The sequence below is a fragment of the Macaca mulatta genome, chromosome 4, assembly GCF_049350105.2.
Source record: "Macaca mulatta isolate MMU2019108-1 chromosome 4, T2T-MMU8v2.0, whole genome shotgun sequence".
Classification (NCBI taxonomy): Eukaryota; Metazoa; Chordata; class Mammalia; order Primates; family Cercopithecidae; genus Macaca; species Macaca mulatta.
The window spans coordinates 37357959-37379026 of record NC_133409.1 but is presented as its reverse complement, the minus strand read 5'-3'; the positions used below and the strand labels follow the sequence as shown (position 1 = coordinate 37379026).

General features: G+C 38.8%; 1 protein-coding gene across 1 annotated transcript in view; it reads left to right on the top strand.

The window, feature by feature from the left end:
* Window positions 1–21068, top strand: part of MOXD1 (monooxygenase DBH like 1) — a 103346-nt gene that overhangs the window by 51102 nt on the left and 31176 nt on the right. The window contains 2 exon segments of the mRNA NM_001265792.1: window positions 20185–20364; window positions 20646–20748. Coding sequence (NP_001252721.1) covers window positions 20185–20364; window positions 20646–20748 — 283 coding nt within the window.

Sequence of the window (21068 nt, the reverse complement as noted above, 5' to 3'; positions counted from 1 at the left end):
TTGGGGGAAAGGGTGGGAGGTGGGCAAGGGATAAAAGACTACAAATAGGTTGCAGCATATACTGCTCAGGTGATGGGTGCACCAAAATCTCACTAGTCACCACTAAAGAACTTACTCATGTAACCAAATGCTACCTGCGCCCCTGTAAGCCTTGGAAAAATAAAAAATAAAATAAAAATAAATAAGGAGAGAATACACACAAGGGTTACTGTGGAGGTAGAAGATGAAAGACTTGGCAGCTTCTTTGATGTTAGGGGTTAGGACTTTAGTAAAAATCCAAAAAGAAATGCTGGTTTAGCGGGGAGTGAAGACGATGCAGTCTTTTTTGGAACCATTATCATAACTTGATTTTTATGATCTTTTGTTAGATTTCTTGCTTTGTTTGCCAAGAAAAGAGATTGGCCACATTCCTGAAACTGTAAATTTTTCTTTGAAAACTTACGCAGGTTGTGAATTTTGACATTTAGATTAAGTGTGGTTTTAATCCAATATGGAATAAATCACCCATGTTTTTTATGTTTTCTTCATACATACATCCATTTTAATGTAGTTTTTATGGCTGCATACTGACAATATTTAAACTCTGATAAAAAGTATTAATTGCAAAAGTTATTTTAGGCTTAACTTAAAAGAGATGTTGACAAGTTTAGGGAAAAAACACATCAGACTTGTTAAGACTAACGACCCCTGAGTTTGTCCTTGGGACCTACCTTGATCTGTGAGTTTGGCAGGTCACTACAACATTTGCGTACCCAGTGGGAACAGTGAAATGTACTGGATTCAGTAGGGGGGAAGATAAACAGCAAAGTAAAAATGACAGAATCCCGGGTGGTTGTTATATGAATGGTGTTACACTATTTTTTTCTATTATCTTTGCAAATTAAACAAAATGCAAACAATCAAATAAACCCAAAGATTAATAAGACAGTTGCCTTCCTCTCAAGAAACCTACATTTATAAGAGAAGACTTTTTTATACAGTATCTGGAAAGCAACAGGAGATTTAGGAGCTTTGAAAAAGTAAGTTCAGTGTGAACCTCTTTACTAAGATAAACAGACTTCCTGAAGTCAGGGAGTCTACCTAGGATGGAGATTCACCTACAGACATGAAGGCCAGTGTTCACTTAACACAGCCATAGCCTTAGTTTAGTTTGTTTTCTGTTTTACATGGAACTGTTCTATAAATGAGAACTTTTTAAATGGGGGCCTCATGTTCAAACAACTGGAGAATAAGAGAAAAAAAGAGAGAGAAGAGTGAGAACTAAAAAAGTTGTCCACTCCTATTCATTTATTTGTTTAACTTTCATGACTAATAAAAGACTATTTCTTCATTGTAGCAATGGTTCACCACAAATTCTGCGAGAAGTTAAGCATAGTCTTTTAAATTTTTTTGTTGTCCCTTTTCCAACTAGAGGGCAACACTCCATAAAATAAATCAATTTTTTTTTGTTTTGTTTTTTGAGACAGGGTTGTGCTCTGTCGCATAGGCTGGAGCGCAGTGGTATGATCCTGGCTGACTACAACCTCCACCTTCCGAGTTCAAGCGATTCTCCTGCCTCAGCCTCTCAGGTAGCTGGGATTACAGGCACCTGCCAACACACCTGGCTAATTTTTGTATTTTTAGTAGAGACAGGGTTTCACTATGTTGGCCAGGCTGGTCTCTAACTCCTGACCTCAGGTGATCGGCCTGCCTTGGCCTCCCAAAGTGCTGGGATTACAGGTGTGAGCCACTACACCCAGCCCAAATGACATTTTAAAACAGTCCTACAAAATTAAAGTACAAAATTATTTTGAACCTTATTTTAATTCCTTTTCTGACCATAGCTCCTTCTCTTGTATCTCCACTGTATCCTGTACAGATAATAAAGGTAGACAATCAGTCACCTGGAGAATGAGACTTAAACCAGTTGGACCAGGGTACAAATCCAAGCCTGCCACTAAGAATATGTGTTAATGTCTTCCATTTACCTAATTGTGCCTCAATTTTCTTGGTTGCAAAATGAAGACAGTAATACCAGTCTCAGTGTTGTATAAAGACTAAATGTGATAACTTGTGTAATGTCCTTGGTACATGTAAATACTCACAAATGATTGCTATTATTGATATATTAGCACCTTTTTGAGTGGAATTTATCTTTTACCTGACCATGAAACTTTAGCTCCTTGACAACTGATTCAATTGTGCCTTAGATCTGCAGCCTTGGGTACAGTTTATTATAGTGTTTAGTAAATGCTTGTTGGATGAGTGACTCAAATCTAGACACAAGCTAATAATGGGGAGTTGTAAATGATGTTCAAAAAATTTATTTTGTTCCTGGGACAAATGCATTTTGAATGAGTGGCACTGTGGATTATGCATCTGGTTAATCGAAAAACAGCTCTGCTGTGCTACTTGTAGATAGTTCATGGAAAGGGCAAAAAAATATGATTTAAAGACCTGGACTTATTATCAGTTCTAAAGCAAATTTATTTTGTATCTTAGAGACCACTTATCATCAATTTCTCCTACTTTCATTACCAGATAGAACAGAACTTACTTTGCAGACATTTAAAAGACCAGTGAATTCTAGACCTTTGGATAAAAAGCAACATAGAATTCTGCATGAAGCAATATTATTAATTTGTATTGCCCACAATTAGATTTAGCCTTTAGACTATGCTCAGAGAAATAAAAAAATGTCATTGATGTTATTTCCCTACTCCAGGAAAAAAAAGATGGGCAATTTATTACATTTCTTCATTAAATAAAATCCTTAAATTATGATGAATAAGTGCTAAAATAATATACTTTATTTAAAATTGCCAAAATTATGACAAATTACATATTAGCACAGGTACTAGAAGTTTCAGGATACGAAATTTTTTTTTTAAAGGAATTTAAGGACATGCATATTTAAATTGATTATTTTTATATGTAAGTTATATTTGACTAAGTAAAAAACTAAGTTTTTTTCTTTCTTCTAATTTGGGCTCTGGCATTTTATCATGAGAATCATGTGTTAGTAATTAAGTTCTGCCCTTTCTTGGATAGAATTATTAGGCCTTGAAATCATTAAAAAAAATCCCCCCCCAACAACAACACAACAACAAAAAAATAGACCCACAGCTATAACTTCAAAGGAGACCAAAAAAGTAAAATATAATCCAGAGAAACAGTTTGATATAGAACCAAGGAAGGGTCTTGGTATCTTTGCTGGGATCCCCCCATCAGGAGATGTGACTGGTCAGAGGTAAAGCCACGTGTACTGACATCTGTTATTTGGTCTGTCAATCTTGACAGCAGATTTAGATTTTAAAAAAAGAGACTCTTTTAGTTATTTTAAAGGCCTAAAAACTCAGAGGATATAATTGGGTTTACAGAAGAAATATCTGTTGTTCTAGAAACCCAGCTTGAAATCCTTCCTAGTCAATTATTACTCTTAATAGAAATTTTACATTAAAAAAGAGGAGATAAATTATGTTGCATTGACTCAGTAATAGGGAAGTAAATATTTTCAAAGGTCTTTGGAGACTATTATCTAATTAAGTATGATAGCTTACCACGAATACAATATGAGTGTAATTTTCTTTTTTTTTTTTTTTTTTTTTGAGACGGAGTCTCGCTCTGTCACCCAGGCTGGAGTGCAGTGGCCGGATCTCAGCTCACTGCAAGCTCCGCCTCCCGGGTTCGGGCCATTCTCCTGTCTCAGCCTCCTGAGTAGCTGGGACTACAGGCGCCCGCCACCTCGCCCGGCTAGTTTTTTGTATTTTTTTAGTAGAGACGGGGTTTCACCGTGTTAGCCAGGATGGTCTCGATCTCCTGACCTAGTGATCCGCCCGTCTCGGCCTCCCAAAGTTTAATTTTCAAGGAAATATTATAGACAGATAAGGGATGGGGATTATGAGAACTAACATTTTGAGAATTAATAGGATAAATGCTTTATATGTACCCTGCACTGTATTGAATTCTTTTCTTTTCTATTCTTTTTTTTTAGAAGAGGAAGAAAAACTTACCAATTTATTTTATGAGGCCAGCATTAAGCAGATAATATAGCCAGACAAAAACATCACAAAAAATAACTCTACAGACCATTATTCCTCATAAATGTAGACACAGAAATTCTCCAAAACACTATAACATTGAATCCAACAACATGATAGTATTTTTCTATGTCATCTACTACAAATATTATTTTAGGCTTTTACATTTAAATCTAACATTTACCTGCAATTGATATTTTATAGTTTATAGTGTGGGGTAGGAAATGACACAAGATGTTTTTCGATGCCACTTCGCAAGCGAGAAAATTCTGTGGCTGGTGGGACCTCTGATCATTTGTTACCATTGCCCCACTCTGGACCATGGCCCCTGGGCTGGCCTGACCCTGCTGCTGCTTCCTGTCACATGGGGCAGCTGTGTTACAGCTCCTTTTGCACCTGCCATTTGGCAGGTCCCAGGTTCTTGTCCCGTGTCCAAGAAGAATGAGATTACTTGGACAACTGAAGAGTCAACAGGGTGGAGAGTTTTACTGAGTGATGAGACAGCTTTCGGCAGAGAGGAAGATACGAGTTGGGCAGCCCACTTACCCAAAGTTGGGTAGTGCTCATGACTCAAAGGTGGACAGTCCCCCAATGTGGCTGAGTCTGGGACTTTAATGGGTTCAGAATAAGACAATGTGTGCAGATTGGTTTGTGAGTATGCAAAAAAGGCTAAAATAAAGACACCACTCAAAGGTGGTACAACAGTGTAAAACACCAATTAGGGAACGGTAGATATGTGTAAAATAGGTGATGGGTGGGGATCAATCAGAGGAAAGTGCATCAAATGGGAACAGAGGTTCCCAATCCAGTCCGTGGATTTATCCAAGACTTGTGGCTTGGTCTTCCAGCTTTAAATTGTCTTTAGTTTGAAGGTCAGGTGTCATCAGGGACCTGCCCCTATCTGCCTAGGAATTTGTCTGCCTCCTGCTGCTATCAGAGTCAAGACTGATTTTTTCCACCATATGAATAACCAACTGACCTCAGGTCATTTACTAAGAAGACTTTCTTGTCCTGTATGGAATTTTCTATCTCATGCAATCCTCATGATCACCTTGTGTGGTAGGAAACAGAGACTCATACAGTTAATTAAGTTGTCATGTTGTTATGGACCATTCAGTTAGTAAGTGATGAAACCAGAATTTTTAGAAATACACTATAAAAGTAATATTTGTCCACTGTAAAAATTCAAATATAGAAGATTGTAAAGTGAAAAGTAAAATTCCCTAACTTCTATTAATACAGCTCAAGTGTCACTGCTTATAAAGCCATCATTAATATTTTCTTGTATTTTTTCTGAAATTATCTATACTTATGAAATCACTACCTTTATGTCTATTTCTGTTTATATTTTCATTCCTTTCTCTTTATAGATATAGAAAAAACTTCATATATCTTGTATGTATGTATAACTTTCTTGTTTTAACTTTTAGATCCTGATAGGATTAAGCTATGTATTTTGACACTTGCTTTTAACATTTGACAGTACCTTTTGGAAAATGTTCCTCTTCAGTATGTATAGATCCATTTTATTCTTGTATGAATATCTGAATTTAATATAATTTAATTAGCAATATTAAATTTTTTCCTGTTCTATGCTATTATATTCTTTCTATTCAAATTGCCTATTAACAGACTTCTTAAATGTTGCCAATCTGATGGAAGAATATTGCCAAACTGATAGGTATGTCATTGTTGTTTCATTTCAGTATATTTAATTCAATATATTTATTTAACACCTTTTTCTCTGTAACCATGTAGATCTCTTTTCCATGAACTTTTGTTTTTGTTTTTCTTTTTCTTTTTCTTTTTCTTTTAATACAGAGTCTCACTCTGTTGACCAGGCTGGAGTGCAGTGGTGTGATCTCGGCTCACTGCAACTTCCGCCTCCTGGGTTCAAGTGATTCTCCTGCCTCAGCCTCTTGAGTAGCTGGCATTACAGGTGTGCACCACCATGCCCAGCTAATTCTTGTATTTTTAGTAGAAATGGGGTTTTACCATGTTAGCCAGGCTGGTCTTGAACTCCCGACCTCAGGTGATCCGCCCGCCTAAGCCTCCCAAAGTGCTGGGATTACAGGCATGAGCCGCCACCGTGCCCAGCCTTCCATGAACTTTTGATTCATGTACTTTGCCCATTTTCACAATTTTGTTTTTTGACTTGTTTTATCAGAATTTTTTTATATGAAGGGAATTAAACCTTTTGTTTGATGTAAGTGTTGCAAATAATTTCTCCATTGTTTTCGTACTTTAGTGTTTACTTATCTTTCCTTAGTTTAATGTTGCTTTCAGTTTCTTCTCTTAATCTTTACTTCCCCAGGATAGGAGGATGGGTCACATAAAATAAAGTTGTAGTATTCATGCATTTGTTTACTGCATAGTTCTGTCTCCCTTGTCGTTCTGTGATGTGGAGTTATGTTCCTGTATATTGCCCATTTCTGCAGTTTTTCCTCCTCCATTAAAACATGTTGGTCCATGTGCATCTATCTATCCTGCATAGGTCTGGAAGAAATTCAGATATACTCACCCCTTTGATGTATTGCTGAGTTGAAGCACATGCATTGACCAAAGCAAACAAACCAAACCCCCAAAACACTATTGGAAAAGTTTGCTGAATCATTTTTTCTGCAGCATGAAAAAGCAAAATCATATATATCTACTCTATATGAACTGCATGTGCATTTGACTCTATGAAATGCTAGAATTTGAAATACGGGTTAAACTAAAAATCAATTCGTGTATCATTTAAAAACAGCTCATAGTTATAGAGATGTAAGCAATAGCATGTCAAAGAATGGCAAGATCTAATGTTCATGTTATGTTTTCTTAATTACACACACACAGACACTCATACACAAATAACAAAGGCTTTGAAAAAGTCAGCCCCATGTAATGAATTGGCAGCAAGTAGTAAAACAATGAGTTGTTACTCCAGCTAAGGAGAAAAATATTCGCATATGAAATAATTGCATTCAGTAAAAAAGTTATGTATGTGATAAATTGTACAGAACTTAGTATAGTTTTAAACTAATGTTTACAATAAATTATGTGCTAGACACATTTCTGCTTTCATTTTTATAATAGATTAAAAGTTGATTTGGGCCAGGCATGGTGGCTCACGCCTGTAATCCTGACACTTTGGGAGGATGAGGCAGATCACAAGGTCAGGAGTTTGAGACCAGCCTGGTCAACATGGTGAAACTCCGTCTCTACTAAAAATACAAAATTAGCTTGGTGTTGTGGCACATGCCTGTAATCCCAGCTACTTGAGAGGTTGAGGCAGGAGAATCGCTTGAATCTTGGAGGCAGAGGTTGCAGTGAGCCGAGATCACACCACTGCACTCCAGCTTGGGCAACAGAGCGAGACGCCATCTCAAAGAAAAAAAAAGTTGATTTGTATTTCTATATTATAACTAAAGAAACTGAGTTTCAGTAAGGTTAAGTAATTTGCCTCAGGTCACACAGCTAGTAAGGGGCAGACCTTGGATTCCAAACCAAGTCTTTGACTTTAAGCTACCACATTAGTACTGCCTCCTGAAAGAAGTTCAGAGAGACAGGACAAATGTGAGTCAAAATAATCAAATAAGCATCCAGGGAAAACAAAACTTGAGCTTTCAAAAATGAATAGAATTTAAATAAGCAAAGTTGCATAAGGGGGACTTATTGGATAAGGAGAACAGCATGAATGAAATCATGAGTGTAAGAATGAACATAGTACATAAAAGGAAGGGATTTCTATGACTGGAATTCATGCATATGGGACCATGAGGTAACATGCAGCTAATGACAGTGGGCCCTGAATGTCAGAAAAAGAAGTGTTGCCTTTATCAGCTATAGGATGGGCAATGTGGAGCCATTGAATATGATTGGTCAGATTAACAAGGTGAAAAGTGCTGATTTGGGAAGATCATCTGCTTGGGATATAGAGTGTTCTCCAAAAGGCAAGTTACTAAATGTCTATCTTAGTCTGTGTTGTTATAACAAAATACTTTACACTGGGTAATGTATAAAGAACAGAAATGTATTTCTTACAGTTCTGGAGGCTGGGAAGTTCAAAGTCAAGGCACTGTCATTGGTGTCTGCTGTCTGGTGAAGGCTATTGTCTGATTCCAAGATGGCACCTTGTTGCTGTGTCCTCACATGGTAGAAAGTAGACGGGCACGAGAATGAACTCAGTCTCTCAAACCCTTTCATAACAGCCCTAATCCCATCCATGTAATCACCTCTTAAAGACCCTATCACATTGATGATTAAATTTCAACATAAGAATTTTTGGGGGACACATACCAATAGCAACATCCAAGAAGATAAGTAGATGACTACTGATATAATTCCTATAGGATTAATGAGAGATGTGGATTAGGATAATAGCTGTGACTATAAAGCAACTTAAAGGACATTTTGAAGATGAGAAATGGGAAACAAGATGAGTCTGGTTGTTTTAGTATGTTCTAAATACTCATTGTTCTCTTAAAAACATTGTTTTTCAAGCACATTATAGAACCAGGCTTAGCTATTAGCTATTTTGGGAATGCTTTGTTTTATATGTATATTTTTCCAGATAGCTGAATTAACAAAATTTCTACCTTAACCCATTTCTTGTTTAGAAAAAAAAAAAAAAAATGTAGCTTGCTGCCAGTACTCGTTCCTCAGGGCAAACAAGAAATGGGTTAATCCAGATTTGAGTAGTCACCTCAGCCTTCATTGCTTGTCTGAAAAGGGGAAGAAACAAATAAAGGGTGATTGAAGAAAATAATTGTCATTGACAGTTATTAACATCATCAAACCCATTTTTATTTCAACTGAGTGTTGCTTGGATTTATTTGAAGCAAATCCCTTAGCCTAGAGGTTCATGATATTTCAAGAGCTGTAGCTTTGGCCAGGTGCAGTGGCTCACACCTGTAATCCCAGCACTTTGAGAAGCTGAGGCGGGCAGATCACAAGGTCAGGAGTTCGAGACCAGCCAGTTTGAGACCAGCCTGGTGAATACAAAAATTAGCTAGGTGTGGTGGTGCGTGCCTGTAATCCCAGCTACTCGGCAGGCTGAGCCAGGAGAATTACTTGAACCTGGGAGGCGGAGGTTGCAGTGAGCCGAGATCATGCCACTGCACTGTAGCCTGGGCGACAGAGTAAGACTCCATCACAGGAAAAAAAATAAAAAAGAGCTGTAACTTCATTTTGAGCTTGCCCTCAATATTGTATTATTGTATTGTCTTCATCCTTAGGCTATTTTGCCTCATGGTAGAGAAATGGCAGCACAGACTTCTGATATAGCACAGTTTCTCTTTCACATCCAGGGGAAAGGAGAGGATAGTTTTTAGCTACCGTGTAGAAGTCTACAGATTCCTTGTGATTGGATCAATTTCAGCTCATATCAAGGATGGGATTACATAAGTGGGTTTAGGCCACCCAAGGAAGTTGGTGATCATTCTTAGCCAAAAGCTGTAGCTCGGAAGTTCAGGATTCCTGATAGGAAAATATTGAGGAACTAACGCTGAAAGGCAACAGAAAATGATTATTCTCTAGCTTTAGCTTCTCTACTGTTCTAGAATTTGACCCGTAAGACTGTCAGATTCATGTGTGATGCATCATTATTTCCTCCCTCAGCACCTAACAAAAAGCACATAGTATGTAGATATAGGTGGGGCTTTTGTTGGCAGGTGGGGAGTTGTCAGTTGAGTCCATGAATGAATATTCATTCATTCATAGAAAGATCTCTTGAAAGAGAACACTTTTAAATCAAAGTGATAAGGAAAATTTATACTTAAAACTATAAACATACATGAGCGAACGTAGATAAGTTTCCTTTGAGAAAAGAGGGATGCCGTATTTCAGAAAAAGATCTCTGTAGAGAAAATATAGCTAAGTTTTATGCATAAAAATTAGAAAATCAAATCCTTAATATATTGAGATAGCACACACCAATATATATTTCGTGATTACACAGTTTGCAATAACATTAATATTTATGGAAATATTTTTGCCTGAATATTTGTGACATACAAGCCTTAAAATTAGATTTTGAAATATTGGAACTTGAGAATGGATTACTCGTATAGATTTACTTGTTGTCTGTGAGGGTAAAATGTTAAAATTGCATTTAAAAACTCAGGATCCAACTTAAGATAGTAATACTAGTACCATTGTTTGAGAACCTACAAGGTATCTGTTGCTTCACATGGACCAGCCATTGAATGCTTAAATAGTCTTATAAGTAAGCCTCGTTATCACTAATTTACTCCTAAAGGAACTGAGAAGTTAAACAACAAAGGAATGGAGACAGAAAATAATAAATCATGAATCAAACCCAATAAAATGTGTTCCGGAAAAATATTCCACCATTATGCTGCTTGTCTTATTTGAAATGTAGCCCCTTGAGACATGGATTTGTGTATAATTGATTTACTAAGGAAGTGCCAGGAGAAAACACTGGGTCGGGGGTTGGCTGGTAGGGAGAGTAAGGCTAGGGAAGAAGAAGCTGAGCAAGAGTGTGATTCTATTGCAGTTCCAGCCTCAACCCAAACCCATGGAGAACATGTCCCATATGGGCAAGGTTGCGGGACATCCCCATCCCCATACCTTTCACCTACCCCAGTGGAATGTATATTTTGTGGCACTAGCTCTCTGCAAGATAGTCCTCCGAGGAAAGTTGCAGATGCAAGTGATTAGAAATGAGAAACTTAGAACAGAACCTGGGTAGTGGGTTCACGGAAAAGGCTCCAGGGGTCTGAAGTGTTCTTAGTAGATCACTGATGCTGTCCCATGTGTGATCCTGGTAATAAAGATGCGAGTATATCATGTGGTGGTTAGGAGCACATTCTCGATCCAGACCGCTGAAATCAAATCTGGGCTGTGACACTTGGGCAAGGTTCTTAACTTATATGTGCTTTATTTTCTGGATCTGTGAAATGTGGAGTAATTCTTTTACCTAAACACGTAAGGTTGTTTTGACGATTACATGAATGTATATATTCATCTAGTCCGTACGTAGACTGGAGCTGGATGGGAAGCAGGGCTATTATCACATGACTTACTTATGGCATGTCCCACAGCTGATTAGTTGCACAGCCAAGACGGGACCTCCAGGACACTACTACTTCTTACTGGCCATGTATGTATTAATTTAAAATTGACTACTTCTTGCTGGCCATAGATATGTTAATTTCAAAATTTCATAAAGTTCTAGGTGATCTCTGATGTATTGAATATCTCAAGTAATTGAAAATTAATATATATGCTAACATAGGGTCAGAAGGTACCTTAGAGTTCATGAGTAATCTATTAAAAATTCAAACAACAATATATACACTAAGCGTGCTGTGTTATAAACTGTCTTAAAAGTAATGTTCTGTTTTGTTTGTTTTTATATTATTGAAGTGTTTGGCCAGAGGACCTAATTCGCTCATATTTAAAAATAATGGCTGTAAATCATAACATGTTACCTCTTTCCAAGGGTGCTTGCATATTCATCAAGTCAAACAGCTTTAATCCTAAGTGTCTAGGTGGAAATTCAGAAATCAGTAAGCAAGGGAGAAAGACATCAGTATGTAGGGTAGAGGAAGTGATTCTCTCCCAACATATCACTCTTCAAGGGCATTTACTGAAGTAACTTTATTTTTAACTTACACCAGTCCAATTAAGAAGAGCAAATAAACTGGAAGAGTAAAACAAAAGCAAAGTATTTTATGTGGCAATGTTCCAATGTGAAGAAACATATGTCAGGTAGCCATGCATGATCGCACATACATATTGATGAACTGATGATTTATACTTATTTGTGTTAGATTGTTAATCAGGACTTTTATTTGCAAGTAATAGAAACCCAAGCTGAACTAGTTTCAGAAAAAGAAAGGAACGTATCGACTCATTTATCAAGAGGAAAACTTGAGTGAATAAACCACAGTTGGCAGAGATGCAACTGGTTTCAGGAACGGCTTCAGTGAAGTGTTCGAACTCTGCCAAACCTGTCTTATCTTGTCTCTGGTACCTCTCTGTGTGCTTGCTTGATGGTATCTCACTGAATGCTGGCTTCTTTCATGTGCTCAGAAACATCATCCCTGGAGGTTGCTGAGCCTCACAACACATATTCAGTTTTTGGAGGGGGTTGAATTCTTTTTCATTGTTAGAAAAGTTCCAAGATAGGCTGGGCACCCTTCCCTGAACTGATCAATTGTGGCTGGTAGGGCAAGGTTGTGTTTGAAGATGGTAGACACGTGAGAATTCGGGATTGAAGTAAGGGGTGAGTTATTTCCCAGAAGCCTCCTCGCCCTCATTTCTTCTCTTTTTCCTTCTTTTTCTTCATCTCTTTCCCACTTCATCTCTTCTTGCCATCACCTCGTGTGCTTTAGCTAACAGGTCCATTCATGCTGTGGCCCTTTGACTGTGGCCCCCTGACACCACATCAGCAAGTCAGGATTTGCGTTGCACACTTACCTTCTTCAGAGTGGAGTGTCTGTGGTGCAAAGATGCCATTCCCTTGTTAATTTTGGTTGCCTCTCATACCTCGGATATATTGTCATGCTAAAAGAGCCCTTCCTGTTAGGGATGAGGATATGGCAGGAGACACGGAGAGAGAGGGGCAGATACCTCTGTGCTCCCATTGTCACATGAGCATGTCGGCATGATCATATGCTCACCCATCTACACAGTTAGTTCTGGCTGAAATGTTCCCATAGGCAGCATCAATTTAGGAGCTAGCTGACCTTTGGATAACTTTTTTCAGAGATGGATTACGGGCTTTTATGTGGGCAGCAACTTGTGCCTCAGGTGGGTATATAAAGCTGGGTGCCAAGAACAAGAACAGGCAGGAAGAAAAGTGATGGGAATTTACAAAATTTCCAGCTCATTACAGATTACACCCATCACCTCTCTCCTTTTGTTTTAGTTTTAAATTTATTGAGTTGCAAGTTGTTTTTGAAGAGCTATGTTCCACTTGTCCAGTCATGTTTTAACAGGCAAGGAGCCACAGGTTAAATGGGTAGAGTTGGAAGAATGAGTACAGGAAAATTGTTCAAAGGGGCGCTAGTAACCTCTGTGTTTCTCACATTTTGCTGAGTATAATCAGACAAGACAAGAAAGATTCTTTCTCCAGCTTTACCCCCAAAATTAATAACTAAAGCATGACACACATATATTGAGCTATAAATTAAAAAAAACCTATTTAACTTCAGTCATGTATGAGAAATGTGTATTTGTGATGAGTTCATGTCACAAACAATGACAGGGACAACCATGACCTAGGTATAAATGTACAAATCTCCAAATTGTTAGTTTGTGGTAGAAAATTGAGAATGTATGAATTTCCTAGGGCTGCTATAATAAATGACTGCAAGCTGGGTAGCTTGAAACAGCAGAAATTTATTCTCTCACAGCTCTGGAGATCAGGAGTCTGAAATCAAGATATAGGCAGGGCCAACTTCCTTCCAAAAGCTCCCCTTCCTTGCCTCTTCCAGCTTCTGGTAGCTTCTGGCATTCCTTGGCTTATGGCAGCAACACTCCAACCTCCGCCTCCATCTTCATGCCTCCATCCTGTCTCTGTGCGTATCTGTGTTTGAATCTCTCTCTCCATTCTCTCATAAAGACACAAGTCATTGGATTTAGATCCCACCCTAATCCAGTATGATCTCCTCTCAACCAATTACATCTGCAAAAACCCTATTCTTGAATAAGGTCCCCTTCTGAGGTTCAAGGTAAACATGAATTTTCAGGAGACACTGTTCGACCCAGCACAGGGGAATCAAGCAAAAAAAAAAAAAAAAAGTTTCTTTCAGCCAGAGTTATTGTTTAGGTAATTGGCTATTTGAAGCCTCCAAAACCATACGGATTTTTGTTTGCCAATACTCGGTGTCTTTCACAAAAAGCCCTTTCTGAACTGAATCTGTTTTCAGGGTAGGTGCTGGTGAAGAGAGATCAGCATGTAGGCACAGTTTTGTCAAAGATCTCATTCTTTCAGTCACTGAAGGGAAATACACATTTCCCCTAAGATTTTCTTGCCTCAAATTCTGAAACATTTTCTTTGTTCTAAGTTCTAGGGAATTCTTTTGGTCTTATCACTATACTCAGTCACTTGGTCTTAGGTTCTCTATGTCTCATCCCACCCTGTATAGCTCAAGTTAAGTAGAATAAGATGTCACCAAGTGTAGATTCTTTGAATCATCTCATTACTTTCTACATTGTAAAAAATGAATATATAGAATGAGTTGCTGACATTTAAGATTTTTTCAATCATATTGTGTCCTTTGCATCAAATTCCATCCCCCCAGCTCTGCCCTCAGGCAACTACAGAGTGGATAGAAATGCTTTCCTCTCCCACCAAAATAATGAAGACATTTGCTGAGAACTGATTAGGAGGTGTGCATAGATTGGGAAAGGTTTTAGGATAGCCACTTCAGAGAGATGAACAGAATGCAGAGCAAAACCAAAGAAAGATTGATGTTCTGAGGCAAAAGTGTGAGTTATGATCTTTGAAGTCTTATGCGAATGATTGTGTAAAGTATATCTCCAGTGTCCTAAGTGGAGGGTGAGAAGTAGCAGATTACAGGAGTGATTCACCATTTGAGCTTTGGGTCAGTTGTGAGTGCTGATGAGTGATAAGTTCAAGTGACCTCCCAGGAGAAAATGGCAGGCTGAGCAACTGGACAGGTGTGAAAGAGCTAACAGGGAAGGAAAGAGGCACAGAAAGAGAATTTCAGAGGTAGTGTACTCATGGACAATTACAAGGACAGGGTGTGACAATGGGATTCTGTAGCTGAAGTGGGATGCAGTAGAGTGGAGATAACCAAGAAACTAAGAGGCAAATGAATTTAGTGATTCAGCCTCATTGATGTTGGCTTCATGGAAAGGGTTGTATTCATTTTATTTCAATTCAATAAATAGTTATTAAGCACTCTTTGTGCTGCAGGGGCTATGTTAGGCATACTTGACGTGGATAAAGTGCGTAAGAAGAGATGATGAGGTTAGGAAAAACGGTCATTGCCAAGGTCAACTTTATGGTCAATGTTAATTTCCACCTTGGTTTTGGCTACTCTTGAGCAACTGTTTATTGTTGTTCTCTTCTTTTCTTGCTAAGATACCTCAAGTGTATCTGAAAGCTCCAGTTACTTGATCTAACGGAGGAGACTGTTTTCCTCTTTAAAAGATTCTTTCAGGTTGAAATCTTTCCCTTTCTATCTGTGTTCTGGTTTCTGGGCTGTTCCTTTAATACGTACAGCAGTTACAGATTGTAACAGCTGCCAGACCCTCCTTGCTTGGTCTGTTTTGCCATAGGAAGGTCAGCTCACAGGCCTGTCACCGTTCTGGGTCTGTACACCCCACCTTTGTAGAAGAATGTGGGATCAATAACACAATTTGATGTCATCAGGGGAATTTCCACGTTTGTGTCTTGCCTCCACTTCCGTAGGTACTGCTTTATATTTCTTTTTATTTATTTCTTCTGTCATCCTATAGCCAGGCTACATGCAAGATTAAATTAAATGTTCATTCCAGTGTCAGGAATACCAATATATCTATATTTGTATACTTTCTATGGCCATGACTTTCTTTAATAATTCCTACAATTTTAATATTTTTGAATAGAGGCAACTCTTGGCATTCCCCCTGTGATTGTGATAATAATGTGAATGTGTGAAGTAACCAGAATAAGGAACACTTTTTAAGTGCTACTCTTTAATATACTGATACTTTACAGTCTTAGTATTTTTAATTTAAAAATGTATAACTCTATCGTCATTACAAATAATGTAGTAATACAAAAGCAAAAGTCTTGTCTTTTCTGTGGACGGTTGCCCAGCACATCAGAAAGTCGGGTTAATGCCGCATTCAGCCAACAAGCACAAGGGGGCATGGAGCTCTGTGTGTGCCTCACTCTGCTTCCTCAGACGGTGCTTTGGCTAAAGAAGAAGATCATAACAGAGTTTAAAACACAAGTTTGTTGACTGCTTAAAATGTTTGTAGAACTTGTTGTGGGAGTGAAAAATAATGAGCAGCCTCCATTAGGGAATTGGTAGCAGTGCCCTGGCTTCATCAGGCTCTCTAAGCATGGCGTGAAGGGTTGTGGGAAATCCTATCCTGTGCTAAATATTTGAGCCAATGGCCCTGTCCTGCACTGATCAAAAGTACTCCCATTTCCTCGAGTTGTACCCTCCACTAAACAGGTTATGTCCATCCTTAAGAAACATTCTTGGTGTCTCACTTAATATCCCCATGGTGGTCTGAACATTTCCTCTCTAGAAATTATTCTTCTATTTTTCAGGAGTTTGATAATCAGGTAATTTTTTCTCCCATATTATCAGCCTCATAATTTATATTTATCCTTACATATCATTTCCAAGCACTTCTTTTTCTTTCTTTTTTTTCCCTCTCTTTGCTCACATCGTTTCTATTTTGCCAAGGGCTTGCTTCTTCTAAGCCTTTTTATCTTCTCCTCCCGTGATCAGTACCCAAGTTTGCAGCAAGTTTCCTTGTTGTTTTATGGGTTGATGTTTTTGCTTAGGAAATCCTCATGTTTTAGACTGCTCCCTCAATCTGTAATCGGAAAGTCAGATTACAGTTTAATTCTTCTTGAAGCCCTCATCAGGTTTCAGAGAGAAGCCTTGATATTTGTCCTTTTTAGGAAGGAACACCTTGAAAGGCCGTGGGTCTGTCTTCTCATCCTAGAGGCCCGGGGGCACTGGGACCAGAGTGGCAGGGAGGCCAGGAGCCCCTTCCCCCAGGTGTAAGACACTCAGTCTGGCACTGCACCTCTGAGGGCATCAGCATGTGGTGGTCCCTGTTAATGACTTCTAGAAGCACCTTCTGGCATTGGCTCCTGAGGTCATCACCCTTGTTGATGACAGCTATCAGCTGTCAGCAACTTGCCTTACTGAAGCCTTTCATCCTCCCTCCCACTGGCAGTAACTTCCAGGGTCCTTGATGCATCTCCAACATGCTTCCTGCAATAATGTGTATCCAGTAGAAAAGTACAGATTTTGGGGTCAGACCAGCCTGGTTTAAAATCCCATCTACCATTTCCCAGCTGTGGTACTTTGAGCTGGTTGTCTAATCTCTGAGTTTCAGTAAATCTGTAAGATGAGTTTATAACATCTTTCTTATAAATTTGTTGTAAATATTAAATGAAATACATAGAAAGATTCATATGTGGCTAGTAGATAGTAGGTCTAAATAAAAGATAGATGTTATTATTATTCCAGGGATAAATTGGTAGCTTTGCAGTTTGGTGTTAGTTTTAGCACTTCCTATGAAGACAAAAAAAAAAAAAAAAAAAGAACACTTGCTCTTAAAAGTTTTTTTCAAACTGTTTATTTGAAGCTCTCCAAAGTCAAGCACCACCCAGCATCACACACCCTTAACTCCCTCTTCCTACTCTTCAGTGAAAGCCACTAGTTTCTGAAACTGTCGTGACAGTAACCAACTCTCCTTTGCCCTAACGGCTTATTTCCAAGACCTACCTTGTAGAGCTCAGTACAACCTTAAGGTTCTGCCTGAACTTATGAGGTACTTAGCAAAGCAAAAATCTCACATGAGCCTGAATATTTTACTGTTGACATCTTAGCAGTGCCCTGTCCCCCTTGGAGGACTGAGGAACCCAAAAATGTCAAGTCTCAGACAGAAGCTCAAACTAGACATAGAAATGAAATTCTTATAGAAATGCTGGGTTATACTTCTGTGCAATCATTGTTATTATGCAATCATGCTTGAACAATAACTACCCTCTTCAAGCAAAACAGAAAAGTTTCTGCCTTCAGGGCTCACGACCTTTTAGAGACAAAACAAGTGCAAACAAAACCGTGTGCAATGTCTTTTCCATGAATGTGATGTTGAAAATGTACCTGAGGCTTAGGTGTGCCATGACTCACTATGTAACACAAAAGAAAACTGGATTTAAAAACTTGAAGTCCTTGGCTGCCCATTCAGACTCGACCCACTACATACCGTTTCCCCACTTGCTTATATTTTCCTACAAAAAAGAGAAAAACTATGGAGAAAATGGAAAACAAAGCCATAGGAGAAAACAGCTGAAAACGCTTCATGTAAATGTGCATGCTGAAAGTAGAGAGCAAGCAAAGATTTCAAAATGCAGTGCCTGAATTTGAGTAGTTAGGACTAAACACAGAAGTGTTGATGAACTCTAAGGCTAAACTCTTGGATATTTAGGAGCACACCAGAGCTTCTTTACCAGCTGAACAAAGATTCAAAGAACTCCGAGGGGGGGAGAAAAAGGAACCCTGGAACTCAGCGGTCCCCAGCCTTTTTGGCAACAGGGAACTGGTTTCATGGAAGACAGTTTTTCCATGGACTGGAGGATGGGGGAGGTGGTTTTGAGATGAAACTATTCCACCTCAGATCGTCAGACATTAGTTAGAATTTAGTAAAGAGCACGCCACCTAGATCCCTCACATGCACAGTTAGTTCACAATAAGATATGCACTCCTATGAGAATCTAATGCCACTGCTGATCTGACAGGAGGTGGAGCTCAGGCGGTAATGTGAGTGTTGGGGAGCAGCCATAAATACAGATGAAGCTTTGCTCACTTGCCCACTGCTCACCTCCCGCTGTGCAGCCTAGTTCCTAACAGGCCACGGACCAGTACTGGATTGGGGACCGCTGCTCTAACTGATGCCAACACCCACAGCCCACCTACACCAAGTACAAGGCTCCATTTGGTCTGCATATAGAATCTCTGGGATGCTAGGGTGTGCTTTGCTCATTCTGAGTTGATTCCTAGGTTCTTAGACTAAAGCGGGTAGCGTCATGAAGGGAACTAACAGAGCAAACAGTGGAAGGAGCATGTTCGTGTAGATCACGCTTTTCACATTAGGACCAATTTCACTGCCCATTCTCCTTGTTTCTAGTTTTCCTCTTTTAACTTGAGCAGTGTCACAAGAGCACATAGCTAACAATGTTTTATTTTTTCTCTTCCAAATTCTAATAACAAAATTGTTATTGGCTTTTGATCTTAATCATTCAAATAAAAATAAAATGTGCAAGGAAACTTGCAGCAAGTTTCCTTGTTGTTTCATGGGTGGATTCATTTTCTTCGGAAATCCTTGTGTTTTAGGCTATACCCTCAATTTGTAATCTGGAGGTCAGTTTACAATTTAATTCTTCTTGAATTTTATTGATGATAAAATCATCAGTAAAAATGATTAAGCCCTAGCCTTCTTCTCAGCACCAGGCATTTATAGAGATGAATGAGATCTCACCTCTTACCTCTGGTAGGGATGGGTAAAGATAACATTTTGAGGTGGAAGAGAGGGAGACTAAGAGCGTTTGTGCCCACAGCCTTGACTTCTTTTTTGTGTGTGTGTGGAAAAAAATGCTATAAGGACACATGCACACGTATGTTTATTGCAGCACTATTCACAATAGCGAAGACTTGTAATCAACCCAAATGCCCATCAATGATAGACTAGATTAAGAAAATGTGGCACATATACACCATGGAATACTATCCTGCCATAAAAAAGGATGAGTTCATGTGCTTTGTAGGGACATGGATGAAGCTGGAAACCGTCATTCTCAGCAAACTATCTCAAGGACAGAAAACCAAACACCACATGTTCTCACTCATAGGTGGGAATTGAACAATGAGATCACTTTGACACAGGAAGGGGAACATCACACACTGGGGCCTGTCATGGGGTGGGGGGAGGGGAGAGGGGAGAGGAATAGCATTAGGAGATACACCTAATGTAAATGATGAGTTAATGGGTGCAGCAAACCAACATGGCACATGTATACATATGTAACAAACCTGCACGTTGTGCACATGTACCCTAGAACTTAAAGTATAATTTTTTAAACAAAAAAGCAAGAAGGAGGAAGAGGAAGAGCAAGTCTGGGGGAAAGCAAACAAGTTTCAAAACAATTGCTCCGCAGAATGGGCAAGGGACACCATCAGTGAATTAACAACCAAAAAAGCCGATTAGTAGAGTCCTGTTTCTTGGAGTAAATGGTTATCTCATCTTTGTTGTTGCCATTGTCATCATCATTATCTTTACCATTGTCACTATCTCCAGAACAAATTAGACTTGAACTACACAACCTTGACATAATTGAGAAGAATGTCCCTTTGAGAAACTGATAATAATTTATGCTAGTTTCATGTTTGTTGTGGGGTGTTGTAGGATGGTTTTATTTATTGTGTCCTCCCTCTCATTTATGTTCGCGTAGGTTGAGCCAGTGATACAGAGAGGCCACGAGAGTCTGGTGCACCACATCCTGCTCTATCAGTGCAGCAGCAACTTTAACGACAGTGTTCTGGAGTCCGGCCACGAGTGCTATCACCCCAACATGCCCGATGCATTCCTCACCTGTGAAACCGTGATTTTTGCCTGGGCTATTGGTGGAGAGGTGGGGCTAATGATTAATAATTATTACTTAGAAGTAAATACTTGGAAGTAAATTAGTACTTAGGAGTAAAGCTCTAATGCTACTTTTGATATGAAGGTGGCTTAACTCCATTTTCATAGGAAGGGATCCTTTCTTTAAGTTATTTTTATTTTATTTCATCAGTTGTAGATGAATGCGGTTCCAGAGGGTTGAAATATCCTTGAAGATGGTGGGTTTTTGAGTGGAATAGAGCTCTCAGGGACTTTCACAGGACACTGTCTCATGGCATTTTCCATATTTAGGGTTTTTCTTATCCACCTCATGTTGGATTATCCCTCGGCACTCCATTAGATCCGCATTATGTGCTCCTAGAAGTCCATTATGACAATCCGACTTATGAGGAAGGTGAGTTTATTGTTCACATATTTTACTTACGGTTTTTATAAAAAGTTTTGTACCTTGTAAGTCGTGTCTTTAACAGAGTTGAAACAAAATGGAAGCCAATGCTAGAAAGAATTAACCTATACATTTGTCATTCAAATTAGGAGACTTTTAGAAGTGAAAATGGGTACTGTTTATAATTATACTGTAACAGCAGGCATTAACCAGCACCAAACTAGGTAAATGAGCACATGCAGTCACTAATCTTAACAAAAACACTTGCATACTACCTACCAGAAAGTAGAGTAATAGACTTTTCCTTTGTGATGTAGATTAGTCCCAGT